Here is a 15,819-nt window from a genome sequence, read left to right as displayed (position 1 = left end):
GTTGGCTGTGTCTGTGACTTCCATCTCTGTCAAATTGGGCTTGATTTCCACATTTTCGGCAAGAGACTCTTTTTCCCCCCTCCAGGAAGTTGATGGTAGTATGACAGGGAGATCAGTGCACTGATTATTATCTCTAGAGGGTCGTTTCCCACATTATCCAGAGGCAAGTTTGGGTTTGCCAGCAATTGTTCACTTAACAGATCGCTACAGCCAATCCCAGTATTTGCAAACATATATTTGTCACATTCACATGTTACATTTTTAGGGATAAAGATCTTATGGGTTCATCTAAAAAATGTAATATTTGAAGTAGCTCCCCGCTCAACAGGTTTCAGAATACATTTTAAAAAACCTGCCTGACCAGAGACAACAGCAAAACCAAAGATGGGAGGTTTCAGCAAAGGCAACAATGCTTCTACCATATTATTTCAACTCCCTTAAAACCTCATTGTCTGACTTGAGCCTTACGACTCATTTTTCCATTGGTCAAGTTCCCATGATTCTTCCAAAAAGAGAGAGACCGTGAAAACAGGGACAAAAGGGATTTTGTTCCATTTATGGGGTGGTGTTATTTCAATTGTGTAATCTCATTTAAACTTTAATAAAATGCTAAGACAAACAAAATAATAATTTAACAGTAACCAGTTAATACCTACTGGGAAACAAAACTTTTTCGCAACAATACTTAAATATATGAAAATAAACTTAGCAAATGCTAAATTACTAAGAAAATCCCTGGCACGGTAAGCTAAGAATGAATTATTCTATGATTTTACTTAGACTTTTGGTCTGAGACTGCACATGTTTATTCAGCAGCAAGTGCCATTTATTTCAGTGAGGCTTGATGCTAGCTATAAGATTTGCATAGAATTGCAGCCTTTGTACAACAAAGTAATAATACAATGTTATTTTGAGGATTTTTTAATCTCGGTACTTTAAATAGAACAAAATGATTCAAATGGTTCATATTACCAAACCCACTTTTCCATTTTGCCTGCCTTCTGAATTATATGTAGTACTTTTTTTAAAAAAAAAGTTTGTAATACAGCGTTGTAATTGAACAAATATAAACAATGTTAGTCTCATGCATTCATTTTTGTTAAAAGCTGTTAAGATGTTTCTGAAGTGGCTGTAATTTGAAATGGTTGTCTTTCCCTTCCTGACTTTTGTAAGATATGCATTGCATGTTTATTTTTCATGGCTTTCTCTGTCTTACAGCAATGCATATGCTTGGACTAAACTGGCAGCTACAACCAGCAGATGGACACACCTTTAATAATGGGATAAGGACTGGATTGCCAGGCTCTGATGATGTAGCAACAATGCCATCTGGAGGAAAAGGTGAGGATACAGCCTTTACTGATGCTCCTTAAAGTCTCTAAAATGTGAGCCCGATCTTTCACATATTGCAACTTGTAGTTAAGATTTAAAATAAATATATTTCACTTGGGTATATTAAAAAAAATTATTCCTGATCAGAAATACTGTTATGTGCATCATTAGACCACAGCAGTTCTTTGTTGCAGATGCTGCCTTGTTTTATGGCATAACTACTGCACTACCATGCATAACTGCAATCATTTTAAGAGGCCCCTTATCCTAGAATACCAGCTTCCAAGAAAAACCTCCCCAGAAGTTCAAAGCATTACTAACTAATATGAACTGAAATACCAAAGAGTATGTACAAAACCTAGGCATAGCCAGGAGAAATGCACAGGACTTTCATTCTTGCATCACTGAGAGGTTTAATAAATAAAATCAGGGATGATATGGAAGGAAGATAGGAAATAATTTCCCTAGCAAGGCAAAGACATTTATCTTAAAGAATGTACAGAGAATTTTCAGATTAAATTGTTGATTTTTGATTGTCCAAAGCAACTGCATCTTTCATTGATTTGAGCTGAAAATTCAACACTGTAAATATGGTTACCAACTTTTATTCAACTGGCCTCTGTAGCTGTTTCTTTAACAACAGCTTGATTTGCAAACATTTATCTCCATGCCATGACAGATTTCCCCCACAGAGTTCTGCAGATCAAGCTCCTGTTCAAAGCATGAGAGCAGGCCAAGCCATTTTTCCTGGTCTGTTATCAATGCTAATCATGAAATTGTCAGTTCTATTCACGACATCACAATGAAAGGGATTGTTTTCCCCATTTACTTCCATGCTTGTAAGTTAGTTATGCTGTCTTTCCCCCCTGGAAGAACATAGTTCCTTTACAGCTTTTTATACTGCCTTTCATTAAGCATCTCAAGGCAGTTTACAAAAAATTAAAATACAATAAAATTCTATAAAAGTTACATTTTGTAGACAGTAGCTACGTTTATTTGCGAAACGTCTTATGTGAAAACCCAGCTCCCTTGAGAAGTCCATAACGTTGGGGAAAGTTGAAGGAAAGAGAAGAATAGGATCACCAGCAGCAAGGTGGATGGACTCGATGATGACAGCAGTGAATGCACCACTGAGAGACCTTAAAGGTCAAGTTGCAGACAGATCATCCTGGAGAGAATCTATCTATGTAGTCGCTAAGAGTTGACGGCACTTAATCAATCAATCAAAAGTCTACAAAACCTTAAAATCAATTAAACATTAAAACCATAAAACACCAAGACACAATTAAAAAGAAACAATCGCAAGAAAGCTGAGAAACCTGGCAGCCTTTAGGAGGTAAAACCTTGAGTAAATACAAAGGTCTTAAGTTGTTTTTTAAAAGCAGCCACAGCTGTCACTGAACAAACATTCAGTGGGAGAGCATTCTAGAGTCTGGGGGCAACAACAGAGAAGGCTGTGTCCCATGTGGACAACAATCTAGCCTATCTCAATGTCAGCACAGAGAGCAAAGCGCCCCCCCCCCCCCGACGATCTTGCTGGGTGGGCAGAAACTCTTGGAAGTAGTCATGGCAGGCAGAAGTTCAAAAAGAAGCAGGATTACTGCCACATTTGCTACCTCCTGTCAGTCTGTAAACTAAAGGACCATTCATACGACTGGACGGACGAGAGGGGAAAGGCTGATCCAACTCACCTTCCCCCCAGACAATAGCAGAAATGTTGCTGGAAGTACAGACCATGCTCCCAGACAATCCATGCTATGCCACATAGTGCGAAGCTCCAGAGGCTGCAACAATGCATCCTGGCCTCTGGATATCCCACAGTGCACCACCCCATGAGCATGGTGCATTGACAGGATCCCCTGGGAGATGGGCGCTCTAGGCACCCATCTCCGTGTCTGCTTGGGCTGAACACAGCCCGAGCACACAAACAATTTCAGAGCTGGGCTCAGGATAAGGGCTCAGGATAAGCAAAAGCAAGAGCTCAGGATGAGCAGGAGCATGAGAGAGGACATGCCCTCACCTCTTGCCTGTGGGCTCCCCATAGACATCTGTCGGGCCACTATGTGAAACAGGATTGTAGACTAGATAGTCTTTGGGTCTGACCCAGCAGGTCATACTTGTGCCCTTAACCCCTGCTAAAAGCCAGGGTAAAAAGCTGGACTAGACAGCGCTGGCCTGCCGGGATTGGGCCCAATCCCGCCAATTCTCATGTTCAGCCTAACACAGGCTGGGCTTCCCTAGCCAGGGTTAGGCTGCGGGTGAGAACAGCCTCTAAGAGTGGTTGGACTGGAAGGTCATAGATCTGCTGATCCTAGACTCCTAATGAAACCTTTGTGCATTCTATTTGAACCCATATGCCTCTGCTCTGCAACTGTGAAATAAAACAAACTTCAAAAAACCAGGGCATGGTAACAGAAGAAGTTTGAAAGGTTTGCTGCCTTTCCCCCTGCATTCACTTAATTTAAGGCTAGTATTGCTAGGCCAGCAGTTTTTAAGAAGGCCTCCGTCAAGCTTTTCACACACCAGCTGTTTCAGGTCTTGCCTCCCTTGGCTGGGCAGAATGACCTTTCATAATTGACAGAGCTCAGGATGAAGCCAGCGAGCACATTTTTTAAAAAATAAATAAATCTGGTCTTCCAAAGAGAGAAGCCTGTGTGATATTAACCCTTGAAGTACGAGCAGTGGCATAATGCTTCCTTGCTATCGTGTGAAGTGTGGATGTGAGTGAGCCACTCCATGGGCAATAGTCCTTCCTGTGCACACTCATTTGGGAGCAAGCCGCTCTGAGCACAGCAGCTTCAGGGTAAATAGGTCTGAGTAAACATGATTGAGATCAGACTACAAAAGGAAGCTCTATCTATCTACCCACTCATCCACTATGTGCATGAGTGGGTGCACATTTTGGTGCTGAGGAGTGGGAAGATGTTCCTCTTGTTTCATGCTTTGTAAGATGATCAAAAGCTGGGTGCGGGGGGGGAATTGTAACATGCTGAGCTGGTAGCTTTCCGAAATTATGGCTTGAAAAATTGTAGTGAAACTATAAGAAATAGTTCTTATAATGCAGAGGGGGAGAGAGAGAGAGAGAGAGAGAGAAGTCTAAATATCCGAAAAGAGTAAATGCCAGAGAGAGAGGGAAGGGATTTTTCCAAACAATGCAGTTAGGCATTGAGTTGCTGAATGTACTGGTTTTCAGGAAAATATTCCAGAGGATCTATTGCTAGCTTCTCAAAGGAATCTGAGGACAGCACTCAAGATGACTGGAACTAAATTGTACACAAATGTTTGTGTATGGGAGTGTGGGGAGTAATATACCTTGTCAGGGAACTAGCCACACAATCAAATGGTGTTTTTCCAATGCTGAAAAGGAAAAAAATGCATTTCTTCTTTTTCTAGCTTTGCAACAGGTAAAATAAGAAATTCAAAAAACACCAACATTCCACTGCTCCCACCCACCCCCACCAATGATGTTGTAATTAGTTATTTAATTTGGCTATGCTTTAATCAAGATACAATGTGGATACAAGATACAAGGAGAGGAGAGCTGGTCTTGTGGGTAGCAAGCATGACTTGTCCCCATAGCTAAGCAGGGTCTGCCCTGGTTGCATCTGAATGGGAGACTTGATGTGTGAGCACTGCAAGATATTCCCCTCGGGATGAAGCCTCTCTGGGAAGAGCAGACGGTTTCAAGTTCACTCCCTGGCTTCTCCAAGATAGGGCTGAGAGAGATTCTTGCCTGCAACCTTGGAGAAGCCGCTGCCAGTTTGTGAAGACAATACTGAGCTAGATAGACCAATTGTCTGACTCAGTATATGACAGTTTCCTATGTTCCTAATGTGTTGGGAATGCTTAGCCTTATTAGATACGTACCAAGTAAATTATACCTTAGGAGCTCATGATGATGCAAGCAAAAAGCTGTGATGTGAATTTATGCAGGATTGAACACTGGCAAAAAAATTTATTTCTCAGCACCTTGGTTACTTATAACTCAATGTACTCAACTCAAAGCTCAACACATTTTCTCTCAGTGTCAGGTGGACACAAGGAAAACCACAGCCCTACCATGGGAACCTCCAGAAACAGCTCTGGCTCCCTTCTTCAGATTGTCCCTTCTAGTTCCTCCTCCTAATTTCTCATTAGGCCCAGAGAGGTTCTCACCTCTCAGTATGGCTACAGATAGCACAGAAGGAAACACTGGCCCAATACACTCTGAGTGGCTAAGTAAGACTCCAGGATACAAGAGTAGATCTGCAGGTCCAATGCCAGTCCTGCTTTCGGATGTCTCTTTATCAACGTTTAATTAAACGAAACCAAAAAATTAAAGGATATACGAATATTTATATACCACTTTTCAACAAAAGTTACCAAAGAGTTTACATAGATATAAATAAATAAAATGACCTCCTGTCCCCAGAGGGTTCACAGTCTAAAACAACAACAAATATTTATATACCACTTTTCAACAAAAGTTACCAAAGAGTTTACATAGATATAAATAAATAAAATGACCTCCTGTCCCCAGAGGGTTCACAGTCTAAAACAACAACAAATATTTATATACCACTTTTCAACAAAAGTTTCCAAAGCGGATAACATAGAGAAATAATAAATAAATTAGATGGCTTCCTGTCCCCAAAGGGCTCACAATCTTAAAAAAAAAAAAAGAATCTAGACAAGAAACATAAGATAGACACCAGCAACAGCCCCTGGAGGGATGCTGTGCTGGGGCTGGATAGAGCCAGTTACTCGCCCCCTGCTAAATAAAGAAAATCACCACTTTAAAAAGGTGCCTCTTTTATTCTATTAGCTGGGGAATATGTACATAAATAACACAAGTAACATCACTGAAGCAATTTATAATGCAAGGCAAGTAATACAGTACAATATGATCAAAAGTATCTTTCTTATAAAATATTAAACAGGTGAATTATAACCCCAAAAACTATGCTTTATTTTGCTAATAGTTAATAAATGGTCTTGAATTCTGTGTAAATGTATTATCTTTTGGTCTCCCTTCCTTTGTTCTAGCTTATTAAATGTTGTTGTAATGGCGAGTTCATCCATTTCGGTTTCCCAGCTACACAGTGATAGGGATTGCATTCATTCCCCATCTTCTTGCAAGGCATAGCCTTGCTGGGGTGCACTTGGCCCCCTCATTTCACCCAACTCCCCTACCAAACATAACCACCAATATCTTCCCTCTAAAAGTGTATTTCCTTCCCCACCCCCCCAAATTGAGTGAGGAGTTGCTCTTTCACCCTTTCTTCATCCCTGTGGCACATTTCCCAGTATGAAATTTATTCAACAAGGTAATTCAGTCCACTTTGTCTCTTATTTTGATCCAATATAGTTTGGCAGTTTTATAAAACTGCTACAATAGTAGGGGAGGGGGGACTATTAACCTCATTCTGACACAGTTGTTTGACCATCTGGTCATTATTTTAAAACAAGTATCTTGTTCGTTCATGCATAATTAATAGTTATTTCCAATCCTCTATACATATTCCCATATGTGAAAAGTATTACCACCCCTATAGTCTGACTCCATGTTACCAAACAGTTCTTAACTTCTTCTTCTTCACAACAGTAATCTAGCACAGGGTTTCTTAACCTTGGGTCCCCCCGATGTTGTCAGACTACAACTCCCATCATCCTTAGCTACAAAGGCCATGTCTGGGGATGGTGGGATTTGTAGTCCAACAACATCTGGGGGCCCAAGGTTAAGAAACCCTGATCTAGCAATATATTTTATATCTTGACAATGTTTTTAAGTGTTAACCATAAACAGTTTTTCAAAAGTATTCTCTAAGCTGGTAACTTTGTTTTGGTAATTTCTTACAAGACCATGATTGTAAATATTCAAACCATGGAAGATAATTATCATTTAATAGCCTTTTCATCTCTTCGAGCAAATAGAAGTGAGTAGTATCAAACAGACTTATTTATTGACATATCATTACTCCTCCACACAGCAAATGTACTGAACAGCACATATGCACAGAATCCTAGTAGGTGGCCTGCAGGGCCTGCTTCTCTGCCCAAATTTCGCCAAAATATTTAAAAGGTTATATCATTATTTACTGTAATATTTGTAAGTGCTATGCTGACAGGCTTAATGTGCATGTATTTATATAGATTAGGTTGGTTGTCAATACTGTATTTACCCAAATAGAAGATAACTCTGAATTTAAGACTATCCTCTTTAAAAATACAGGCTAAATACAGGTTATACCTGCATTTACCCAAGAGGAAGAGGATTCATAATTTAAAACAGCCCACCCCTCCCAATTTCTAATAGCAAAGAACTTGGGGGGAAACTAGTCTTGGATTCGGGTACATATGGTATATAGCTGATAGTGGGTCTGGAAATTTGCTTCCTCACTATTTGCAGAAAAAGAGAGTAATTGATTTCTTTAATGCTTAGAATGTTGTGAAGAAGCCCCTGTGACCCAGCACAGCCATCAAAACATATTGCATCCTGAGCAAACATTTCTTAATCCACTGGGTGGGAAATAAGATTTTAATTAATTGTTTATTTTACTAGAAAAGCAAGGAAGGAGGCAGTTGGTTACACGGTCTCAGTGCAATTATTATTACTTTCCTTTTTGTTCTTGCTCATCCCAGTGCTGCTTCAGGTCAGAATCTAATGTCCCAAGATGCTTTCTGGAAGGTCTGTCAGTTTGTATTTAGGAAAATCAGGCAAACCTGAAGATTGACAGGTGGTTGTTTTTTGTCTTGTATTTAAAAATAAGTTTGGCACATGTACAGGTGAAACTTGGAAAATTAGAATATTGTGCAAAAGTCCATTAATTTCAGTAATGCAAATTAAAAGGAATGCACTGGAATGCTCTCCCAGTGGCCATTCGTTCCTCGGACTCCATCATGGCTTTTAGAAAGCTTGTAAAGACTTGGCTTTTTACCCAGGCTTTTACATAATCGTTTTTACTGCTGCTTCTGGGTGTTTTTATTTGTTGTATTGTTTTATGCCTGTTTTTATGTTTTTATACTCTTGGCATGTTGTTTTTATTGTGTTTTTATTGTATGTTTTTAACTTTTGTAAACCGCCTTGGGGCTATATTTTAACGAAAGGCGGTATAAAAATGCAAAAATAAATAAAATAAATAAATAAAATAAAAAGGTGAACCTGATATATGAGACAGACGCATTACATGCAAAGCGAGATAAGTCAAGCCTTAATTTGTTATAATTGTGATGATCATGGCGTACAGCTCATGAAAACCCCAAATCCACAATTCCAGAAAATTAGAATATTACATGGAACCAAGAAGACAAGGATTGTAGAATAGAACAATATCGGAGCTCTGAAAAGTATAAGCATGCATATGTATTCAGTACTTGGTTTGGGCCCCTTTTGCAGCGATTACTGCCTCAATGTGGCGTGGCATGGATGCTATCAGCCTGTGGCACCGATGAGGTATTATGGAAGACCAGGATGCTTCATTAGTGGCCTTCAGCAATTCTGCATTGTTTGGTCTCATGTCTCTCATCCTTCTCTTGGCAATGCCCCATAGATTCTCTATGGGGTCAGGTCAGGTGGGTTTGCTGGCCAATCAAGCATAGTATACTGTATACTTTTCAGAGGTCCGATATTGTTCTTTTCTTCAATCCTTGTCTTCTTGGTTCCATGTAATATTCTAATTTTCTGAGATTGTGGATTTGGGGGTTTTCATGACCTGTACGCCATGATCATCACAATTATAACAAATTAAGGCTTGACTTATCTCGCTTTGCATGTAATGCGTCTGTCTCATATATCAGTTTCACCTTTTAATTTGCATTACTGAAATTAATGGACTTTTGCACAATATTCTAATTTTCCAAGTTTCACCTGTATTTTCTCTAACTTTTCATTATTGTATTTGGAACAACTTCTGCAGTTAATATTAGGAGAAGTACTATAAAATTTGTCCTAGGTTTCTGGACATGCTTTGCTTCTAAAGCTAAATTATATGTATGTGTTATGTATTACATATTTATTTTCAGTGGCTGACATGCAGGCTAATGGTGCTCTAGGGCAAATATGTGGCACCTCAGCAAAGATATTGTGCTAGCTAGTTTTGCGAAGTTGGGAGCTCGCCTTCCAGGTGAGTGTTGCATCAGCAATAGTGTGCGTTTGCACAACCTGTGGTGCACCTCCTGCTGTGAAGCCTCTTCCTCAGTCCACATATATTGCAGGGAATGATGCAAGGCTACCTGCTATCCCTGTTGCACAAGCAGGCTGAGAGCACAAGAGATTGACGACGACATTATTTATATACCGCTTTTCAACAAAAGTTCCTAAAGCAGTTAACACAGAGAACAAAAAATAAATAAAGATGGATCCCTGCCCCCAAAGAGTTCACAGTCTCAAAATAATCATAAGATAGACACCAGCAACAGACACTGGAGGGATGCTGTGCTGGGGCTGGATAGGGCCAGTTGCTCTCCCCCTGCTCAATAAAGAGAATAAACTCTTTAAAAGGGTGTCTTTGCTCAGTTAGTTTGCCATGGAGGGACAATACTGATACTTGAGCAAGTTTGAGCATCCATTTAGCTATGTGATTTTCTTGTTGGTTGCACTAGTTAAATGTTAGTCTGGATGTCAGTGTGTGTTATCAGTCAGAGGCATGGCAACATCTGTTATGGCAGCTCTTGTAACTTTTTATTCACCAGACTTACATCTAAAGTAATAAATTGTCGGGTCATAAGAAAGACTTCTGTGCTTTTAAAATTTTTTTATTGGTTTTTACAATATCTTAACAATCCCGTTACATCTAATTAAGTAAATATTGACTTCCCGCTCACCAATCTGTGTGATTCATTAACTATACAAGTCAACCATTGCTATAGTAATTCAAAATATATATCCTACACATTGCAAACTCGATTTTACTCTACCCAACCTGCTATTATTACTAAATTTCAAACCCTGATGAAAGGTCCAAATTAGAAAAATAATTCTTTAAGTATAGTAAGAATGGTTTCCAATCTTCTTTAAAACATTCCAAGTTTTCATCCCTTATCAGTACTGTAAGTTTTGCCATCTCAGCATATTCCAAAATTTTTATCAACCAATCTTCTTTTGAGGGCATTTCATTGTCCTTCCATTTCTGCGCATATACTATTCTGGCTGCCGTGGTTGCATACATAAAAAATGTTAAGTTTCTTCTGGAAAACTCTCCTTGCGTTATTCCCAGCAAGAATAAGAAAGACTTTTGTGAATGGTGTGGGGGCAGAATCCCCTCATGTAATGGGGGAGGTGGCATTCCCACCAATCTCTCCTTCTCTTTGCAGACAGTTGTAAACATATGTACACACACATATGCACACCCCCTGAAAAAAAGTTCCTGAGATTTGGGAAACTTTGAGGAACAGTTTTCTGGAAATGACAGAGGGAAGGGGGATTGGCCAAAAACAAAAACAAAAAACCACCCCTTCCTCCATGCACAATAGACCTTCTTCCACCCATGCAAGTTTTTAACAAATCCAGTGCACTCTAATTTGCTGTAATATGTTTATCCCACACAAAATATAATCATTCTCAGGAACTAGGTCAAGATTATATCTGTAGTAAGGAGGTGATTCTGAACAGTTTAGTTGTTATTGCATACTCAATTGACAGTGAATGACTTTTGTAATGGTGCCTAGGTAGCTATTCTGAATTGGATAGGATAAGGTGGACAGATTTTACACGTTCTGTTGTTTCTGATTTGCATTTGTATCTGTGGTCTTTGTTGTATTTTTTTAATAGTTATTGGAAGCAACTATTGGCAATTCTTGTTTTATATGAAAGAACACCCTCTTCCTTCCCTTCCAACAGTTAGTATAAAACTTTAACAAATAATTTTCCCTGTGCCCCTGTCATGGCTCAGACTTCTGACTCAGAAGAGTCAGAGCAGGAATGGGAGGATTCACCTGCTAGTGAGGGCTCAGAGACACAGCAACAGGACTTGGCAGGGAGCCCAGACTCTGGAGCTGAGGATTTGCAAGAGCTGCCAGACATGATTTCTGATGGGGAGGAGCCTGGGATTTCACCTGTCTTTAGAAGACTGCTCAAGAGGGAGGCTCAGTGGAAGTCATGCAGGTGCAGGAGATTACTAGAGAGGAAGCTGAAGTGCTGACTCAGGGAAGCTGATTGGCTGCTGGTTCTCTTGAGCCATATATATTTGGTAGTCTTTCAATTGCTCAGGTGCTGTTTGCAATGTTCGCTGACTGCAGACAGTGTGCCATTGAATTCCCAAACTTTGTCCGAGTTCCAGTTTGCCTGGTTTATGCTTCCTGCTTTGTTCTGTTAATTCCTTGCTTCTGTTGTCCTTCGCTATTTTCATTCCTTTGCTCTGTGTTTTCTTTCACTTATTACTCAGTTATTGTTAGAGGAGGGTACCTAGTGCAGTTCAGGGGACTTAATTCATTTACTGTTGTTTTCTTTGTGAGCCTTTTGTTTTTTTCACTCGTGCCGTTCCGCTGCCGCTTTCTGTTAACTCACTGGGGAGTGCTGAAGGGGGTTGTAAATCCTGTTGGGTTAGCCGAGCTAACAGATTTATGACAGCCTCATTCTAACCTCCCTCACTTCCTCCAGGTTATTATCAGATGTAGCATTTAGTGTGTTTGAGATTGTGAACCATACTATAGTAATCTTAAAAGTTGCTAAGATAAGTGCTGAAAATAAAAAGAGTGAAAGGGGAAGAAAGGAGAGGTATTAGTTAAAAAATGGATGATTATGCTGTGTGATTGATTTAATGAGCTGGATGGGTATTATGAGGGAGAGAGGCCCAATCACCTGTTGCTTAATCCAGACAGATTCAGGAAACTCTGCAGATCACCTGGACTTTGTCCCTCTTATATGATCAGTTTGTTCTTGAAATGCTAAGCATTCCAGATTCCTTACCCATTAGTCTGTGTCTGGTAATGTATTGGACTTCCTGTTTTGTAATGTAATCCAAAAGAAATTGGCTGACATCTAGCACTGCACCGGTGCACTGCACTGGTGCAGCAGTGCCTGACATCCACACTATAACTGTGCCATCAAGCAAGTGGGGGAGGAAGGGCATATTTCAGTGATGCCCCTTTTTTCTAAAGCCCTCTGTGCCTCCAAAAAATATGTGTCCGAGGGCTCATGACCTTCAGGGACATATTTTTGGGAGGCACAGTGCACTTTAGAAAAAAGAGGACATCACTGAAAATTGCCCTTTCTCCCCCACTTGCTTGATGGCACAGTGAGACTGCTGCACTAGTGGTGTGCTAGACTATATGATAGCCACTGTGCTTTGTGTTGTATGGCACGGTCCTCAAGTAATTTTCTCAGTCAGCTGGTCTGCTTGAAAAGTAGTTTATGCAGCGAATGTCCATGCTGCGTCATTTTAAGTGTTTGGGGAGGGGAAGAACATGAATGGAGACCCTTGGCCTTAGATTTTCTCAGTCTGGTTCGCCAAAGGAGCATGGAGCTCCACTCTACAATGCACACAGCAAAACAATAATTTTAACTCGGTAAATAACACCCCTCTAAATATGAAGTGTTATTTAATGATGACCAATCTTATATTTACAGGTGGCTAAATATATGTTTGACTTACAGATCAAAATGGCTTCCCTGGCTAAAAAGACGAAATAAATGTGCATTTAAAAACTTCCTTTCACAAATCTGTTTGACAAAATATAAAATAATAACTGCAAAGTGGTTTCAGCAACTATAAAGATATGAGATAACAAGTGAATTCCAGGAGATCAACTTGTAGCATTTTTAAATTACGCAGTTAGGTCTCTGTTGAGTCTCTCAGGCTCACTTTTTGTTTTTAAGCTTTCTGTGTGGTCTCTTCTACCATATGCTACATCAGTAACTTTTCTGGAATGCTGCTCATGGATTGTTGGCTTGTGGATTTATCTATAGTTTCCATTTGCCCACTGAATCATGGCTAGAGCTATGGGCGCTGTCCAGCTCCAGCATAGCATCCCTTCAGTGGCTGTTGCTGGTGTCTAATCTTATGTTTGTTTTTAGATTGTGAGCCATTTGAGGACCATCTTTATTTATTTTTATTTCTCTATATAAACTGCTCTGGGAATGTTTGATGAAAAGTGGTATATAAATATTCTTCTTCGTCATTCATTAATAGAAAGACAAATAGTAAGTCAAATGGGGGCTGCAGTTATTTCAATAGAATGCAAAAACCAAAAGGAGCAATGGTACAAATAAATATACAAGTCCTCTAGGTGCTCTGGTCCATATAAGCACTCACTGGAAGAAGATGGTGCTGGTCATAGTGGGAGGCGTGGTAGAAGCCGGGCAGGCAGTCCAAGGTCTTGCCAGAAGGCAGCTGATATACTGGAGAAGTCAGAACAAAGTCAGCAATGGGTGCAGAGGACTGAACAGAGAAAGTCAGACTGACTGAGGTCAAAATGATGGACATCAGGCATAGAGGGCTAGGCAAAAACAGAATTAAGCAGGCCAAAGTCAAAACTGGTCAGGGCTGGAAACCAAAGAATAGACTGAAATCAGCAGATCCAGGAAGAGTTGCACATGAGTTGTTGCTCCAACATTGCTGATTTTAATACAATTTAGTCCAGGCTTTAAGAGAGATAACTTGAGTTATTTAAAGGTACCTCACCTGCTGTCTAGTATCTGGCCCTGGCAATGCTAAGAGTCTCAATTCTGATTCTGAGTCTGAAGGCAGTGCAATATCTTCTGGCATTGCAAAGAATCACAAACCCTTACAAAGGAGAATTGTGATTCAGGATCTCCTTCCTTGCCTGTGATCTCATCCATGGTGGATGGGGCTCATGGCTACAGGTCATGACATCAGGACTCGTGGAAAATTCAAGTTGCTTTCAAGTGGGTAATGAGTACAAAATTTGTGTATTTATTTATTTATTTATTTATTCATTCATTCATTCATTCCAATCCACAAACTCAGGGAGGTGTACAGACAAGAACAGCATTTGAGATTTAAAATTCAGAGAGAGAGAGAGAGAGAGAGAGAGAGAGCTTTAAAGGGCAAATGCCTGGCAGAAAAGAAAAGTCTTCAATAAAATCTTAAAGGCTGAAAGGGAGGAGGCAGTCCAAATCTGGGGTGGGGAGAGAATTCCAAAGTGAAGGGGCAGCAACAGAGAAAGCCCTTCCACAGGCCCTAATACTACGGACCTCTCTGAGACCACAGACCGAGAGAAGGGCAACCTGAGAAGATATCACAGGACAGGACAGGACTGGCCAGGAGAGGCAGTCCTGGAGGTAAGCAGGTGCTAAGCCCTGAAGGGTTTTAAAGGTGAGAACCAGCACTTTGAATTGGACCTGGAAGCAAATAGGTTACCAATGCAGCGACCGCAAGAGAGATGTCACACTATCATATCTTCTAGCACCCATAAGCAGGTGGGCTGCTGCATTCTGGACCAACTTAAGCTTCTGGGTCATCTTCAAAAGCAACCCTGGAGTACATTACAGTAATCCAGACAAGAGATGATGAGGGCATGAGTTACCATTGCCATGGCCTGCTGGTCGAGATAGGGCCGCAACTGGTGGGCCAGCCAAAGCTGGGCAAAGGCACCTCTGGCCGCGGCCTCCACCTGCTGCTCAAGCAGGAGCCACAAGTCCAAGAGGACCCACAAATCACGGACCACCTCCTTCAGGGGCAGTGCAATCCCATCCAGTGAGAGACTCAGACTTGGCAATTGGACAGATCGAAGAGTAAGCAAAAGCAACTCCGTCTTGGAGGTATTAAGTCTAAGCCTGTTTTGGCCCATCCAAACCCTGACAGCCTCCAGACACTGGGAAAGCACAGAAACGGCATCTCTGGAGTGGTCTGGGATGGCAATATACAATTGAGTGTCATCGGAATATTGATGGAATCTCACCCCAAACTGATGGATGACCTGCCCCAGCAGTTTAATGAGGATGTTAAAAGGAATGGGTGCAAGAACCGAGCCCTGAGGCACCCCACAAAGAAGTGGTCACAGGGCAGAGCATTCGCCACCAATACACACTGACTGAAAGCACCCACTAAGGAAGCAACAGAACCACTGCAAAACAGTACCCCCAATACCTTACCCGTTCAGGCGCCTCAGAAGGATACCATGGTCGATGGTGCTGAAAGCCGCTGAGAGATCTAAAAGAACCAAGAGGGGGCACTACCTTCATCAAGGTCACTTACAAGTCATCAACCAGAGCAACCAGTGCCATTTCCATGCTATGCCGTGGCCTGAAACCTGACTGACAAGGATCTAGAAAATCAGCTTCATCATCTATGTATTTACATAAATAAGATTGACAAGGAACTTTATTCATGTCAGACTGAGGCTGTGTTTATAAAGTGGTAACACAAAGAGTCTGATCGTAAGCATGGCTTGGAAAGTGTCATTGGAGTGATTCAGACGTTCCCATCAAACATCAGTTAAACCCACCCAAGTCTGGTTCCTGCCCTAGGTTACGGACTTTCACAGACTTTCTCCTGACGTATTCTTTGAAGATCTCCAAAATTCAAATCAGATTCAGAAATCAAAGCT

General features: G+C 40.8%; 1 protein-coding gene across 21 annotated transcripts in view; it reads left to right on the top strand.

Moving 5' to 3' along the window:
• TENM2 (teneurin transmembrane protein 2) overlaps window positions 1–15,819 on the top strand; it is a 1,486,671-nt gene that overhangs the window by 1,248,487 nt on the left and 222,365 nt on the right. For all 21 annotated transcript variants that reach the window (XM_053288965.1, XM_053288966.1, XM_053288972.1 and 18 more), the window contains one exon: window positions 1,219–1,341. In XM_053288965.1, the coding sequence (XP_053144940.1) occupies window positions 1,219–1,341 (123 nt within the window). The remainder of the gene's footprint in view (window positions 1–1,218; window positions 1,342–15,819) is intronic.

This window comes from Hemicordylus capensis, chromosome 2, assembly GCF_027244095.1.
Source record: "Hemicordylus capensis ecotype Gifberg chromosome 2, rHemCap1.1.pri, whole genome shotgun sequence".
NCBI lineage: Eukaryota > Metazoa > Chordata > Lepidosauria > Squamata > Cordylidae > Hemicordylus > Hemicordylus capensis.
Note: the sequence above shows the minus strand (reverse complement) of the source record. Positions and strands in the feature narration are given on the sequence as shown.